Genomic DNA, 16191 nt, shown 5'->3' with positions numbered 1-16191 from the left:
CGCAGTGTTACACAGAAATAATATAATTTAATACAGTACAAAGATTTGTTTAGTTACCATACAAAACCAATTTAACGACAAGTAATTCCACATTAAGAGAATTACTGCATTACTACATTAAACGGATATCCTATTTGGACTCGCTTAGAAAACCATCACTAGTAGATCATTATTCATTAACATCTTTCAGAAATGAGTTCTATTTGAATTGATATTTTCTACAGCAGCACAACTTTGTTGAGATCAGAGCGCACTCACAAAAATACGCCTGTGTTATTTCCCTTCACGGCCTACTAGGAGAGAAGGATTTTGTTAAATGTTGAGCCACCGTACCACCTGCAAGTCTGTGTGCGGTGGTCTCGTCTGTCCAGAAAAGTGTTCTCATCTCTTATCAGTTCAAAAGACTCCAGCAAGGCCCAAAATGAGGGGTGGGAGGTGGGGGTGTAATGGAGTTAGTTGAGAGTGTAACGCCTAAAATGTGAATTTAGCTGAGGCGCAGGCACAAAAGGCGGATTGGAGGTGGGACTGTCCGAGTCGGCTTCTCGACTTTGGTCTGGCTGAGGCAGGTTTTCCCTGGAATACTCGGAATACCATTCCTGTGAGAAGAACGACTTGTCAGGAAATGCAAGTTCAACAGTATGCAGGATTGAACCTGTAGCGGGGAACTCGCTTGACTCATTGGAAGCCATTGACCAATCAATTTTGACTCAATGTAATTATTATATGACATAATTGTCATTGGTCAATAAAATAAATACTGAAAATAATCAAATTTCGAGGGTGTTTGTCCAGTTATTTCTCCCAGTGTAAATTGATTTTGGATGGCTATTATTGTCAGTGGGTTTGGGTTAAATACTATGAAATTGAAAAATATAAATCAACTTAGTGTTATTGAGATCCATGTATTTCTGTTATTATGCATTTCAATTGTTTTCGTTTTAAGTGCATCTTAGAATAAAGAATCTTGATTAATAAAGTAGTACAATATTAGAGAACAACTTAAGTAACTTCCCCAGGGTAGGCAAAATAACCACTAATGAACAATTTGGAATGCAAGACTTGCTTTTTTTTAACATTTCTGAAGTATTGGATCAGGACTGTACATTAGCAGATCTAAAAAATCAGGTGGCTCGCACTGGCATTTAAAAATATGTGATCATCACATTCTCTAAACAAGTTTTGACAGTTCCTACCTCCATCTCCTCCTCATACATTTTCATGCTCAGGTCACACTTTGTCCTCGACCTTCGTCCTTGGTACAACATAGACGACGAGTCTTGTTCCTTCTAAAAATGAAAATAAAGGGCGCTTAATCACGCGGATGAAAACGTGACGGCTGTGCTTTTTCCGCTTACCCCAACGCGGTCCATGACTTGGATGACCGCCACCAGCGAGCCGAGCGACGCCGGACATGTCTGCTTGTACAACTCTAAAGTGGACAGAGCTTCCGCACGGCTGACTTCTACTTCAAACATGATTCCGTTCTCATCTGCAAAGCACGCCAGTTAAGCATCTTCTCCTTGAAAGGAAATATGGAAGATCCATCAAAAACGTCTCACCTCCAGGGTTGTCGAGGGTTTCCCGGTTCTTGCGGCTGTAGTTCATGCGGAACACAAACGCATCTAGGATGAAGGCCACAATGATGGTCATGACCACCTAAAAGAGGGGGGGACAATGTCGTGAGTGAAAAGAAAGTCACGTGAAAGGCGAAAGATGGAGGCGGACCATGGTGACGATGTAGAAGGTCATGAAGTAGAGACGGCTCCAGTGGCTCGTCATGGAGGTCACGCCTTCCTGCAAAAGGAGGGCAGTGGTCAAGTAGCCATATTGGTTGAGTGGTAAGGGATCCATTTCTCACCATTGTGATGTACCAGTTGTTGACCACAGTCAGCTCGAAAAGAGTCACTGGAGGAACAATGATTCAGCTCATTTTGTGTTATGCTCTATCACATGTAGTGCCATTTAGAAAATGTCCTTTCAAAAGTCATTTTTATCTCCAATTGATTAAAGGTATATTTAAAAATTTAGTTTTTAAATATAGCTTTAATCATTGAAGATGATCATTGAAAGTGTGGTGATACGGCGAAGATGAAAAAAATGGTTACCAAAACTGCTGAGAATATTGTTGAAGTTGTTGAGATAATAGTAGCCTTCGTCCAACACCGTTTTGTTGCCATGTGTAACGTTGATCTGCCTGTAGGAGTCGGCCACCGTGCTGGTACTGCCAATCAAAACACGCGTTACAAACATCTTTCCTAAAAAGGCACTAAACCAATCTCAATGAAAAACATACTAATACAAGTTGACCGACTTACTTGCAGCAGTTTGGGTAAACGACATCGGCGAATAATTCCATGCCCACAATGGCAAAGGAGTAGTAGAAGATAATTAATGTCAAACCCAGACTTGCCATCCTGGGAAAGAGCTCAAACATGGTGTCCAACACGTTGCGATATCTCTTCTTGATCTTAAACAACCTGCGGTGACACCTCGGTTGAAATTAGTCCGAAAGGTCTCTCCACACGTGCAAAATATAGACGAGCACCCACCTTAGCAGCTGAAGGGGTCGCAGTACAACGATAAAGTAGAAAGGCTCCATGTCGAAGGCCAGCGCGATCAGACCCAGGAATGCAAACACGGTAACAGAGAAGTCAAAGCTAGATACAAAAAAAAAAAGACACCAATCCAAATTCAAAGTCATGCTTTAAATTGCAAAAGTGACACAGATTGTACGATTGAGTACTCACAGATTCCATCCAGAACTGAAATAAGCCACTGGTCCCAAACCGGATAGTTTCAATAGCACCTCCACACCATAAACTACATGTGGAATGAGTAGTGTTAGAAAAGGTGGATTGATAAAAAAAACTAAACAAATGAGGTGAGAGCCTCGAGAATGATCTTAATTGATGACTAGAAGAGCATCAGTGGATTCTGCTCACTTGTAAGGAAGACAATGTAACTCCATGGCACCAATCTGGACCAGGAGAAGCTGCCTGCAGGAGAAATTTAGAGATGCATTTCTTTTATGTACCAATTGGGATTTCTTATCAAGTCATTTCATTTGGGCCAGTGGTCTCAAACCTGCGGCCCACCATTTGCCATCCGATAGTAGTATTATGTTGCTGGTATGTATTGTATAATAATACTATTTTTTGAATAAATCTGAGGAGACCACTGTCCCTTTTAAGAAAAGTGACTCACTGTTAAGAGTAAATGTCTCCACGAGAATCCACACACCATTGATAGCCACGACGACATCTATAATGGGAAAGCGTCAAGAGAGCCACGTCCACAATATCAATTCAAGCCTCGTAAATCCTTACATACTTACACATGGTGTATTGGAAGGCTTTAGATTTCACCAGCAAGTTGATACCTGCAAAACTGAACATTAATGGAGGACTGTGAGCATTAATAAAAGGGACGAAAGAACTTGCTTACCTTTCAGAATAATGTAGGCTGTGTGTGGGAGTTCATCAAACCAATGTTCTCCACTGCGCCGTGCCTGAAAAACACAATGTTTTTATATCCGCGTCCACAAAATCAGAAAAGTTAAATGTGTGTTGGCTTATTACCTTCCACGTAAGGCCTGTCACCTCATAGAACTTATAAAAGTCTTGAAGACTACAAAAGAGACAAACATCTGATTCATTTTGAGAAAGATAGATGTAAATCCATCTAAACTCCATTATTGGTACACAGATCAGAATTAAAGGGAAAGGGGGATTCGTAGGTAGGTATATTTACAGGACATATGCGCATCAATTAACAGAGCCCCATTTCAATTATCTTGTGTCTGAGACTTATTGTTGCCTGTAAGTTCTAAGTTGGCCAGGAGATGGAGCCAGGCAATCACAGGCTAAATTTATACACGTTTTTGAATTTTTGACACACTTTTGACACTAACCCATAGCATCAGGCAGTACGGTGGACAAGTGGTTGGCCCGCTGTCTTGATACTTAAAATATATATATCTCAAATAATGAAAAACTGTCAAATTTTAAAGCCTGGGCAACATAAAGTTTTTGATCAATTTCCTTAGTTTCAGTGTTGTAAATGATAATATGCCAGATCTATGCTGTTATGAATTTGACATCAGATCTTTCTTGAAACAAAACTGGTTTGTCTATTGCTGTCAATGACAGTAAAAGTAAAAGATTTGAAAAATTTGATCTGGAGTGAAGCAGGTTGAGTCATCCATTCACCTTAACATAGGCGCCCCAGACGTGTTAAGAGCTTTATAGGTGAGAAAACGGTCTCTTGCAGACATCCTCGGTCTGTAATAACGCATCAGGCCATCAAACTGTTTGAGGGAGACGCCAGTCGGCCTCTGAATTGAAAAAAAAAAAGTAGAAAGGCAGGTTATTTATTGGTACTGAGCACATAATGTCTTGCTATCATCATACCTGGCGACTGACTAAGAGCTGGAAGGCGTGGTCAACAGCAGAGTGCTTGTGAAGCAATAAGGACTTGAACTTCATTTTCTCCACGTCATTAAATGTGTCAAACACAACTGCCAGGAGCTAGAAGACCCAGCAGGTATAAAACTTGGTAAACCATTGGTGAAATATACGTGTTTTAATGGTAGAGCAAAGCAAACTATTTCTCATATTCCTGGTTCACTTTATGGCTCATTTTGCGCTTCTGCATCTTAAAAGAAGGCTCTACCAGATTCATGATGAAGTAGAGTTCAATGGAGAGGTAAACGATGAAAAAGACGCAAGACCAGCGGTTCTTGGAGTAGGCTGGCATCATCACATCTGGGAAACTGCAAAGAAAAGGCCAATAGATTGTGTTTTTTTGTTTATTTGCTTTTCACGTGATGCTTCAGTGCTTACTTTGCCGTGGTCAGCAGCACAAAAAGACTGACCATGCTGTTCTCCAAGGTGTTGAAGTTCTACGGTGACAAAAAAAAGCGCTCAGAATGTGACCACTGTATACATACTAACATCTTGAAGCCAGCGTATTGGCAAAAGAGATTAAACGGCCAAATTACCGGATCGGCTGCGTTTGTAGAAAAGAGGCAGAATCCTGGATTGAAACCAAAACACCAGTTGAATATTTTAAAGAGTGTGAGTGATGAGGTCAATGTATGGGTAGATATCGATTGAAACTTACCCAAGATAGCAAATATAACCATGAAGAAGAGGAGTAGAAGGAGGATGTCAATAAACGGTGGGAGGGACTGGAAGATTTGCCGCAAATTTCTGATTGGATGAGAGAAATGTTGTTTGTTACCTTTGGAGGAAAACATTTGACCGATGGTAATGCTAGAAAAACTCAGGGCCGATTACAGTAATCCCTTGATTATCACATCTTCTTCACTTAGCGTAATTTTTTTTACCCGTTCTTAATTATTTTAAAATGTTATTTATTTATTTTAAGTTTGTAAAAATGTGAAAATCCATGAAAAAAAACTCATTGGCGGAAGACACTTTTGCTACTAGGACTGAAGAAAAAGTTACAATGGGGGTGAACCTAACAACCATTCAAAACAGATCAAAACCATCTTACCTGCGGACAGCACCGCAGTACCTGCAGTCCACCAGGAATATTGGTCTGAGAGCTCGGGTCACTCGCATATGGGACGTCTGTCGGACCAAAACCACTATAGCCTCCACAAACTGCAGCAGCAAAACACACGACTGGGAAAAAAGACGGGGGGTGCAAGATGAAACGTTTGTACTACTTTTAACAAGACTAAGAATCCATCAGTTCCATACCTTCACCATGGTCCTCTTGTGTCGTATGAAGGTGTGGAAGCCCAGCCAGCGGAGCTTCATGCACAGCTCAAACGCCACGATCACCAAGGCGAGCAGCTCCAGCGTGGCGTGAATCTGCACGGGGGTATCCAACGTGCTCAGAAAATGGTTTTACAATGGCGTGCATGCGTGTGCGTGTGTGTGTGTTTTCTCTTACGTAGACATCCAGGCGCAGCGAAGGCACCGCAGGAGCTTCGCATAGCGACAGCGTCATGAGCAAGAGGCCCGTCAGCAGCTCCATCACGTAGAAGAGATGGTTATGGGCAAACAGATACGCTGCCAGCGCCTTGGTGTTTCGAGGGTGCGTGAAGAACTTGTCGTTGTTCTCTCCCTCCTAGCAGCGAACGTCACAAAAAAATAGAAAAAAATAATTCCATTTTAAATACATAGTACGACAATAATTGCATTTCAATGCTTATAATTCTGACTCAACTTAACGTGTTACGACAAATCATATTTTGGCTTTTAACAAAGTCTGTCTTCATATTTGTAACATCTGAACTGATTCTTGAACTCTTAAAAAATAAAAGACAATTTTGACAATTCTTCGTAGCAAAAGTGGCTTCTGCTCTCGGCCTGGAAAATCACATTTTTATTAACTTAATAATAAAGCAAACTATTTTTTTTTAAATTATGAATAGCGGAAAAAATCGGGAAGTAGTGAATTCTCGGTAAGTGAAGACGCCATGATCAAGGGATTACTGTACCTGCAAATAAATGGCCGCCTCCTGGTAGTTCATCTCCCAGCTTTGCCGTAAAGTCGCATTGGGCGTTCGGTGCGTTTGAGGCCCGGCTGTCGACACCGCGCCACTATTTGCTATGTCACTGTTTCCCACATCACCATCTGGAAGAGAAAGTTTAGAATCAGAGTTAACAAGGTTCTATTTGTAGACCCAAGTTGCTCCTACCAGGACAATCCAACTGTGTCTGTAAAAAACAGGGGGAGAGCACCAAAGGCATGTCATTGCTTCTCAAATCTTGCTGCAAAGAAGTGATATTGTTGTTCTCCATTAATGTACATGTGTGCGCCTCCATGGTTGAAGTCCACAGCATGTTATTTGCAGTGCTAGTCTAGTTTCATCCTCCCAACACGCATATTCCACAAACACACATGCTGCTCTTCTCCAGCTGGAGGCCTGCTCACTGTTTCCACGATTCAAGCGTAACGCCTTGAAATGTTGTCACAATCAAACACACCAATCTAAAAGAGGCAGGCACCGACCGCCTTTTGTGGTCCATTTGTGACACTGCAGTGTGAAGCTCAAATTCCATTTCAGCCTTGATGCGGAAAGGACTACGAGTAGTGTCCGCTTTGAGCTTTTTCAATCCATAATTTGTCAGGTAACAATCGCATTTGGAAGAAAACAGTGAGTGATCTAAGGAATGGCAAACAAGAGCTATGATCCCTGAACTCCACCCCTAAATGGTATCATGTGACCTGTCTTATGACTTGGAAGCACTGCAGTCTCTTTCAAGGAATCCAATTTCATGACCTCTCTAGATCGGCGATGATCTCCCAAGGACAGTTCCCATTAACAAAATGTTTTGTTTTAATCAGACATTCTTCAGTGTTTGGAATTCTGCAAAACAACGGTTCCTCTTCCTGTCCAAAATACACTTTGCATACTGCACACAGAATCAATTCACACACATGCTACACAGGCGGGGCTGACGATACTGCTGAGGAACACTTTTTTTTCCCCTCTGATGAGTCACTATGTAACTTTTAAGGACAGCAACACGGGTGCTGGGATGTGATGGAAAAAATGAACTAAACCAGCACTTTATTAAGACTAATATTGAACAGTGCACTACCTAACTAAGATGTCACAAAAAGTAAATAAAAATCTAAACACAATGTGAAATCTAAAAATAACTATTTGAAATGTGTTCTACTTATACAGTTTACTGGCAAAACCAAATTACAAAAAAATCAACCTGCCATATAAAAAAATATGAATGAGTCGTCCAACGAATCCATGTTAATAGGGTTATCTTTTTATTTTTTTGAGCCGCTTTTTTTCATGGGGGTGCTGGAGCCAATCGCAGGGCATGCCTAAGGGCAATTCAGAGTGTCTAATCAGCCTGTCATGCATGTTTTTGGAATGTGGGAGGAAACTGGAGTACCCAGGGGAAAACCACGACTGGACTTGAACCCAGGACCCCAGAGCTGTGAGCCCAACACGCTAACCACTCACCCTACCGGGTCGCCCTGGGGGTTAATTTACTTAATTAATTCATTAGTAATTTTATCTAGTTTTCACAACTACTGAAAATTGCCACTTGCTTTAAATAGGATCAACCTTCAGTATAAATCATCAAGATCCAATTGATTCTATCCAGGTAGTTTTTGTTATTTAGAAAAATCTGGGGGTATATTGGAGGATGAAGAAGGCCAATATTTGTGTGTTTAATACACTCACTTTCGTCGCCCCTCTCCGGTTCCTCGTGTAGTAAATCGCAGTTTGCGTCGTCCCAAGTGAGGATGAGAGGCACGTCATCGTCGTCGACTTCCATTCTAAATACACAAAAAAAAGGATTACGTACCGCCAAATAATTGGGCATATATACTTTTCGATCAAGCTAGCTTGCTACGTGGGTACAATGGGAAAGTACTCTTTACGCAGTTAACGCTAATCTAGAGCTAACAAGATCTACCGAGCGAAACTTAAAGGAAAAACAAGCAATGGCTATTAAGTTAGTAAGAACAATTGTTTGCTATTTACAGTGTTGATCGTGTTCTATCACGCAGGAAATCAATTGGCCTCGTGTCATAAAGCCAAGCTGTCCTCTTGTGTCCATCGTGGCATCTTCACAATGTAGAAGGCTCGTAAAATAGTCCGATTCCGTACTTATGTCGAGATTGTTTTTTTTCTTATATGTAACTAAGCCAACGATCGTAATGCAAATAAACCGAGTTCCTTATACACGTTGGATTTTGTTATGGGGTGTTGTTTTGATTTTGCGACAATTTCAGTGATTTGCGGCACGCGCTCGCAACGTGTTTTCAAAATAAAAGTAAAAAAAAAAATAATATAAACACTTGATTCCTTCATGTATTTGAATGGGCTCCAGTGAATAAATGTGATTATAAAATTAGGTTGATGGGTGAACATTTAGAGGATTTAATTTGGTCGCCATTGTTGTTGATTGTATCTTAGCAACAGTATGTTTGGGGGCCAACACATCAATGTAAGTTGCAAGTAAAATTTTTGATTCTTGATTATCTGCTTGTTTGTTGATATGTTGACTGTTTATTTATGTATTGATTATTTGTGTCTGTTTGTTGTTATTTTTCCACTTTGTGGTGACGCTTTAAATCTCACTATAGTAGTATAATGACAATAAGAGCATTCAATTCTCTCCATCAGTGACAGCATGTCTGACGTTCTGCTGCTGGAGAGGGACAAAGACAAGGACAGCACGCCGCTTGTGTCCCCCAGTCTGCAGCAAGACGACGATGGTGAAGGCGGTCTCGTCAGTGAGGTGCCCCAACAGAGGCTCCTTTCCCTGGAGGCCCAAACAGTCTCAAACATTGTGGAGAACTGCATCAGTCAAATAGAGATAGCGACATCCCTGCCTACCTTCTCCCACTTCGCCTGTCCATCCGGGGATGCAGAAGAAGAGTACACGAGACTTCTCGATGTGCATCACGAGCTGAACAAAAAGTTGGAATCTTCAATTGACTTCAAGGAGATCACGTGCGGGCCCGCGGGAGAAGAAAGTGCCAGGAGGAAAAGGAAAGCACAACTCCAGAGGGAATTCAAGCACTCCGTCAGGGACTTTTTCCGCTTTTTCCGCAATTACCCCGATACCATTTGGGGTGTGAGACCCGAGGTCGCCATTAACGTCGGGGAGACCGAGTCCACGCTGGTGGCGGGACTGAAGAAATTTCATGTGCATATGATAGAGAGGTTGCAGATCACCCCAGAAGAGGAAATTATGTTAGCCCTTGAAACAGTGTTACCAGACACAGAACTTATCGTCAAACTAGAAGAAACGGCAGCAGCTATCATACAAAAAGATTTGGAGGTGAGCCATGGTGTAAAAGATCAAATGTTGCCATAGAAACAATGTTTTGCAACGGCGTTCCTTTCATCCAGAGCATTTTATGTGAGAATTTGGGGAAAAAAGTATTTGAACTGGGTTGTGTCCACTGTTTAGTCAACCCGAGTTAAAAGGAGCAATAAATTGCTGTGACTCAGAACACTTGCGTGACCTCTCCCAACTCTTGGATTGGATTTTTAGATTTCCGAGAAGACAGATGACATCCAAACTTTGGAGCGTCTTCTGAAAGAGAACCAGATCGAACCGGTAGATTGGCAGCTGCTCGCCGACGAGGAGTGCCAGTCCATCATCAAGACTTCGCAGGTGAAGCAAGCCAGCATCCAGCAGGAAATAGACCGACTCAACATCCGAATCCACACTTCGACACTTAAGTTCAGAGAGGGGGAGAAAACGCTCCAAGAGGTGTGTGTGTGCTTTTTTTATGGCTTTTAATGACATCATTTTATGTGGCCGGGATTGAATGACCCTCCTGTTTTTCCTCCTCGGGCAGATAAATGAAAATGTGGAAATGGAAATTGAGTATTTGATCCAAAAGTTTGATGATGAAATCGAAGAGCACCAGGTAAAAACTCTATTTTTGTTTACATTTACTTATAATAGAAAACTTTTCAAAAGTTGACACTTAACCCTTTCAAGAGCAAATGACTATTTCTGATTATTAAAAATAACTTTTTTACCATCAATTTTTTAACCACTTACAGAGCAATTTGGTCATTAAAAAGTATATGAGCAATATTTTTTGATTAACTATTGTATTTGTAAATGTTTTATAATTATTTATACATAAATATTACACTAATACAATGTGAAAACCTCCATTTAAAAACTAAAATGAATGACCAAGACCCACGTGACAATAAGTAATTAATAAAATAAATTTAAAAATAGAAATGCATGCAAAATTGAGCCAAGCAGTCTAAAGTTATTTAAGTAATTTGAACCAGAAAATACTATTAAGGCCTATGCTTCACTGCCATTGACGGTTGGAGACGTCCATTTCATTATGACTAGGACTCTTCCAGTTAAAATAAATTGGATGTCTAACGCCATCCATGGCAGCCAATGAGTGTTCTGTAGTGTTTTTTTAATCATAAATTGAGCCTGAAAGGGTTAACTGTAGCCTTACGTAAACTAAATTAGAAAGGAATTGGACATTGAATTTGGACAAACCACAAAGTGATCAAATCCACTTTGTTTCCCAGGCTGAACTGGAGTTATGTCAGATGGACGTTGAGAGGGAAGAAGGAGAACGTAAAAGGTTGGAGGAGCCTTACGCCGACCTGGAGAAGGAATACGACCACATTATGGAGAAGCGGCGGATTGCAGATGAGAAAAGACTCATGGAGGTTAAGAACAAAATTGCCATCTACTGTCAGAAATGGTGGAGGGGCTACTGTTGTCGCAAGATGTTGTTGGCCAATCCCATCATACCTTGTCTGACCAAGAAACCCAAGGCCAAAGGCAAAAAAGGAAAAGGGAAGAAGAAGAAATAGTCCAGATTTTTTTAAAAAGACATTATTGATTTTACTGTGCGATACAAAGTCACACTCAACTTTTCCACTTTTTTTTTTTAAACCCAGGAAAATTTGCCCTTATGAACTGTTTTTATTACACAGGCCATAAAGTAAATGGAAATATTGGTAATAGTAAGGAACGGAAAGCAGGAAAATTTAGTCTGATTCCAGAAATGGGTGGAAAAAAAAACACCTTTATCAAGTGTTATTACACTTTTTAGTTGATTTATGTGGCTAAACTACATTTGTTGCTTTAGAATAAAATAGGTAAATGAATGAATCAATGGTGGAACAAGAGTTGGCCTATTAGTTGCTGTTTTCTTGTTTAATCACATGATGGCAGTATGCGATTGTCGAATACTAGTGACATCCAACGTTAATCTCCTAAAATATGATGCAAAACTCCAGAGTTGGAACAGCTTTTAAAATGCTATCAAAATGTCTATGCCACTGCATTTTGATTAAAATGATCAGAAATGGCTTGAATTTAAAAAGTCACTCAATTTGAATATATGTTACGGAATGGTTTGTCTTCAAAGTATTTACATTATTACAATTAATGAGGCACACTTTAGACATTTTCAGCATTTCTTCTGTTAATTCATCGCGAAAACTCAAGTATATCTGTGAAAGTAGTTTTAAGCGACTGGATTGTTCTTTACAATGTTATGTTGAATTCCTTTTTCTATTTGTTTCTCTTAACTGTCGATTAACTGAGATTTCGTTAGAATTCAGTAATCTGCTAAGAAGATTGTGTACTTGTGAGACAAAGAAGATTATTTTGGATGTATATTTTTTTCATTTGGAAGGATCATACTTAGATCAAACATGAATAAAAAATCCCCCTGTCCTATAGAAGTGCTGTTTTCTAATAAAATTGCAAGTTAAATGGATATATCTTGTAAAAAAAAAAAGTGAATTATTTTTCATAATTAGATTATGTGATTCCACCATTTCTTATGTAAACAAGAAATCTTGTTAGCAGAAGATCTAAACATGAATGCAATAAAAGTGCAAATCAAATAGTGGTCTCGGCATCATTCTTGTGTGAACTACTTTGACGCTGTCTGACAATGTCCTTGTGGTCCTGCATGAACATCTTGATCTACAGAAAACACAGATGAACACGTCGATCTAATCTGCTGCTACCAAAACTCCCGTCAGGGTACACACCTTCTCCAGTTGCGTGTCGGTGTCACTCAGAGGGACGCCTTTCTCTCCGTCCATGTCACCACCCGTCGACTCGTAGAGGTTGAGAGTTGCCATCTTGATCAATCCCAGCAGGAGCGTTTCCTTGGCGGCAGTGCTCTGAATGTGTTTCCACTTTATCTCCTGGACAATGAGCAAAAGAAAAATGAGACAACATTCAATATGGAGGCCCCGTTCATGAACATCAGACCCAGTGTTCCACTTCAGATTGTGCCTTGTCCAGTTTGTGGTGCATCTGTGACAGCTGGTTGTTGCAGTGCAGATGCGCCAAGTCATGCTGGCTGTTAATGGTCAGCAGGGCTTTCCTCTGCTGGTCCACCTGATCATCTGCTAACCTCTGCTTCTCACAAAGCTGCTCTCTGATGCGCAGAAGATTCTCCAGATGAGCTGCCAGCGAGGCTTCATCTTCAAACTGCTCACGTACACAAACATGTTAGAGAGAAAACTAACTAACACATTGTGTGACTCGGTCAACTTACCCGAGTTAGTTTCACCACCTGCCGCAGGAAGTCCCGATGCACTGCGTGACGGTGCATGTGAAGAAAGAGTTCCTGTTTTGTGTCCTGCAGTCGAGCGTACTCTTCCTTAAGCATCTTCACCTCCACTTCTTTCTCGTTTGCCTCTTTCCTCATTCTCTCTGCTTTTTGAACATTTTCATTTGCAGCGTGTTCCTTAACAGGGGGACAGTAGTAATTCAAAACCCACAAATGACAGTGAGTTAATACAAATTGATTTTGGTACTGTGTATTGTAAATCAAACAACTGTTATCTTTGCTCTTGGAGGATAATCTATACTGATCTTAAATTGTCAGTTAAGGTTTTCTTATAGCTTACCTGACCAAGAATTGATACAGAATGTTTTAACTCATAAAAATAGAAAGGGTGAAATGGAGGTCAAATGTCATTATACTATTGTATCGTTTGCAATTGATTTAGGGCCCCAAGAAGAAAAAAACACCAAAAATTCACAATTGTTATTATATTATATATTGAGCATTATGATAACGTCTTGGGTAAAACATTTGTGTGACTAATGTACCTTTGGAGAATGATGAATGTTTGAGAGTAAATTCTTGGCCTTCTTCCTTTCATTCAGTAGCTCATCTTCGCACCGTCGCAAATCGGCCAATTTCTACATAGAAAACAAAAGGCACATTACATGAGTCATTACCTTTGCTCTTATAATAGATATGTACAAAAATATAAATATATATCAATAGATAGCTTTAGTTGTCAGTAAAAATCCACGTCTTATTTTCTTATTTATTTATTATGAATTTGTCTGTCTGTTGTTATTTGTGCTCTATGTGGTGAAAGCTTTAAATTCATGATCCAATCCAATCCAATACTTGTATAATGACAATAAAAACATTCAATTCAACTTGCAAAACAAAATTGATGAATATTTGCTTTGATATTATGTTAATTTGACATTTATTCATATACAGTCATCTGTATAATATACATAAAAATATACTATTGAGTGTTTTTGTATCAACTCATTGAATGCCATTGACGGCATGAACGTCCAATTCCATCTGACCGCATTCAATGACAGTGGGAGATTGGAGTGAATGAGATGAACTTGGATTGAACCACCTGTGCGCGCTGCTCCAGTGCGGCCACTAGATGTTCTTCCTCGAGGCGAGCCTTTATGAGTTCAAACAGCGTATCGGTCCCGCCGTAGTTCCCCTCAAAGTCGCTCCTTCTCGCCATCACAAAGCAGCGTTTCTTCCCTCGGACATGTTGCTCGCACTTCACCCTTGAACAAACGACACGCCATTGAAAGAATGTTAAGCGTGTCTGAGTTTCAGTTTCGAGATCACTTACAATGAAATGTTCTCCTCTGGAAGGCTCACATATGTTTAAAAAACGATGTCCAATGTTTAAGTAATGATCATCAATTCGAGGGTTGACTCTTGATGGTGTACTTTGGCCAGAATTGGCGTCACTTTTCCAAGTCTGGGGTGCTTCCGCTCGTTGTTACGGTAACCATTAGACGGTCGCTAAGTTTTTCACGCAAACAAAAACCTCGACTTGGACCTGATGAGAACGATTTTTTTGTTATTGCATTTTCCATTGAGATTTTACATTTTGCACTGGAAAAAATATATTTACAACCTGCCATCATTCATTCATTCATTCATTGCTTTTCTGAACCTCACAAGGGTCGTTGGGGGTGCTGGAGCCTATCCCAGCTGACATCAGGCAGGGGACACCCTGAGTGGCCACCCAATCACAGGGCACAAGAAGACCAACAACCAATCACACTCACACTCATAGCTAGTGACATTTTAGAGTGGTACCCGAAGAAAACCCACGCAAGCCCCGGGAAAACATGCAAACTTTGCCCAGGAGGACCGACTTGTGATCGAACCCAGGATCCCGGGACTGTGAGGCCAATGCACTAACCACTCCACTGCCGGGCCACCACCTGCAAAAAAATGAGGGCATTAAAACCATAAGAAAATATAATATACGTATGTCTAAAATAAATTTTGAGATTTGTACTCACCTCTCAGAGTGATGCGACTCACCTCAGTTACACGGTTCCAAACATACAAAAAAATGTTGCATTCAAACACATAATGGAATTGTTATGTGCAGCTTTTTCCATAATAATGACCAGGTGACACGGCGATGGTGATGCAGACAGAAGAACCAGAAAAATGCATCTGCAGACTTAAAATGATTTTAATATGTACACATGCACTGGAGAAATAAGTCATGCTTGGGCAAAGAGCAATGAAGAGGAAAAACAAAAACACACTGAGATGCCTCTATATCTATATTTCATGAATGGACAGCTTACTACTTACTACACACAGGGAAATTCATAGAATGTACTTTATTAATACTAATGGAGGAGAATGCTATTATAATAAAAAGCATGTTGTGTGAGGTGATGGGCCAAGTGTGAAACTGAGAAAGTGGTGCTATCACACCCGTGTCAACCTCAGAAGACCTTTTTAAGTGCTGAAAGGGAAAAGAAGATAAGTCAAAATATATTATATGTTGATGCAAACTGTTTGGAAGAATTTGAAATACTGATAACCTAGTCTTAGTTTGAAATATATAATAAAATCTACCCTGTTTTCTCCTCACTAGAAAAAAAATGGAGTCGTTTAATATTTAAAAGCACTTTTTAATCAGCCACATATGATTCGGAAATAAAGCACCGCAAAAAAAATTCTTGAATGGATTCGAAGAAAAGTCCTTAATAAGTCTCAAAGGCATTGGTTGTTTCTTTGCCTAGCTTTGTCACAGATTTACAGTAGTTGGAAACGTTTGTCATAGGTTTTAGTGAGCATTATCACGAGTCAATTAAAAAAGAGGAAACACACAAAAAAAGCTTGCCCAACCTTTGACTCTGTTGAAGAGTCTTAAGAGAACACTGTCAGCCAGCAAATATGACAACACATCATTTCCATAGGCATCTATGGAAGAAACCCAATAGAACTCCATATAATCAAACATTTTGGCGATAAAAGCACGGAAAATCCCCTTTCCCTTTCCGACTAACATCTAACCCAGCTGTATTAAATTCATTTGTCCTATTATTAGAGAATTTCATGTAGGACATGACCCTGACAGAACAAATCTGGCTCTAATCTAAACACATTAAAGGTTAAAAA

General features: G+C 40.1%; 3 protein-coding genes across 7 annotated transcripts; 1 reads left to right on the top strand and 2 right to left on the bottom strand.

Moving 5' to 3' along the window:
• Positions 1-7: 7 nt before the first annotated feature.
• Positions 8-8758, bottom strand: LOC144195298 (two pore channel protein 1-like). Of its 2 annotated transcripts, XM_077714835.1 has the most exons (27): positions 8492-8758; positions 8189-8283; positions 6473-6609; positions 5923-6099; positions 5727-5840; positions 5518-5648; positions 5122-5210; positions 5000-5034; positions 4842-4900; positions 4672-4771; positions 4410-4526; positions 4209-4333; positions 3579-3627; positions 3445-3508; positions 3335-3379; positions 3205-3261; positions 2943-2996; positions 2748-2820; positions 2550-2657; positions 2316-2477; positions 2106-2221; positions 1859-1905; positions 1726-1794; positions 1560-1656; positions 1356-1489; positions 1194-1286; positions 8-596 (listed from the first exon to the last, which is right to left on the bottom strand). In XM_077714835.1, exons 2-27 carry the CDS (start codon positions 8280-8282, stop codon positions 453-455), a joined length of 2490 nt encoding a protein of 829 aa, XP_077570961.1. In that variant the 5' UTR covers position 8283; positions 8492-8758; the 3' UTR covers positions 8-452. The 2 variants fall into 2 exon arrangements, with proteins under 2 accessions (XP_077570961.1, XP_077570960.1); XM_077714834.1 differs by lacking the exons at positions 8189-8283; positions 8492-8758 and adding an exon at positions 6674-7115.
• LOC144195300 (dynein regulatory complex protein 10-like) lies at positions 7987-11833 on the top strand. Of its 3 annotated transcripts, none has more exons than XM_077714839.1 (5): positions 7987-8108; positions 9137-9797; positions 10014-10235; positions 10324-10395; positions 11036-11833. In XM_077714839.1, the coding sequence occupies exons 2-5, from the start codon at positions 9144-9146 to the stop codon at positions 11324-11326; spliced, it is 1239 nt and encodes a 412-aa protein (XP_077570965.1). In that variant the 5' UTR covers positions 7987-8108; positions 9137-9143; the 3' UTR covers positions 11327-11833. The 3 variants fall into 3 exon arrangements, with proteins under 3 accessions (XP_077570965.1, XP_077570963.1, XP_077570964.1); XM_077714837.1 differs by lacking the exon at positions 7987-8108 and adding an exon at positions 8308-8462; XM_077714838.1 differs by lacking the exon at positions 7987-8108 and adding an exon at positions 8504-8957.
• Positions 11536-14676, bottom strand: LOC144195302 (coiled-coil domain-containing protein 42-like). Of its 2 annotated transcripts, none has more exons than XM_077714841.1 (7): positions 14387-14676; positions 14156-14318; positions 13596-13688; positions 13036-13227; positions 12747-12968; positions 12521-12679; positions 11536-12452 (listed from the first exon to the last, which is right to left on the bottom strand). In XM_077714841.1, the coding sequence occupies exons 2-7, from the start codon at positions 14270-14272 to the stop codon at positions 12366-12368; spliced, it is 870 nt and encodes a 289-aa protein (XP_077570967.1). In that variant the 5' UTR covers positions 14273-14318; positions 14387-14676; the 3' UTR covers positions 11536-12365. The 2 variants fall into 2 exon arrangements, with proteins under 2 accessions (XP_077570967.1, XP_077570966.1); XM_077714840.1 differs by having other exon boundaries at positions 14416-14676.
• Positions 14677-16191: the final 1515 nt, after the last annotated feature.

The sequence above is a fragment of the Stigmatopora nigra genome, chromosome 4, assembly GCF_051989575.1.
Source record: "Stigmatopora nigra isolate UIUO_SnigA chromosome 4, RoL_Snig_1.1, whole genome shotgun sequence".
Taxonomy (NCBI): domain Eukaryota; kingdom Metazoa; phylum Chordata; class Actinopteri; order Syngnathiformes; family Syngnathidae; genus Stigmatopora; species Stigmatopora nigra.
The sequence above is the reverse complement of the archived record's forward strand: the minus strand, read 5'-3'. Positions and strand labels throughout refer to the sequence as shown.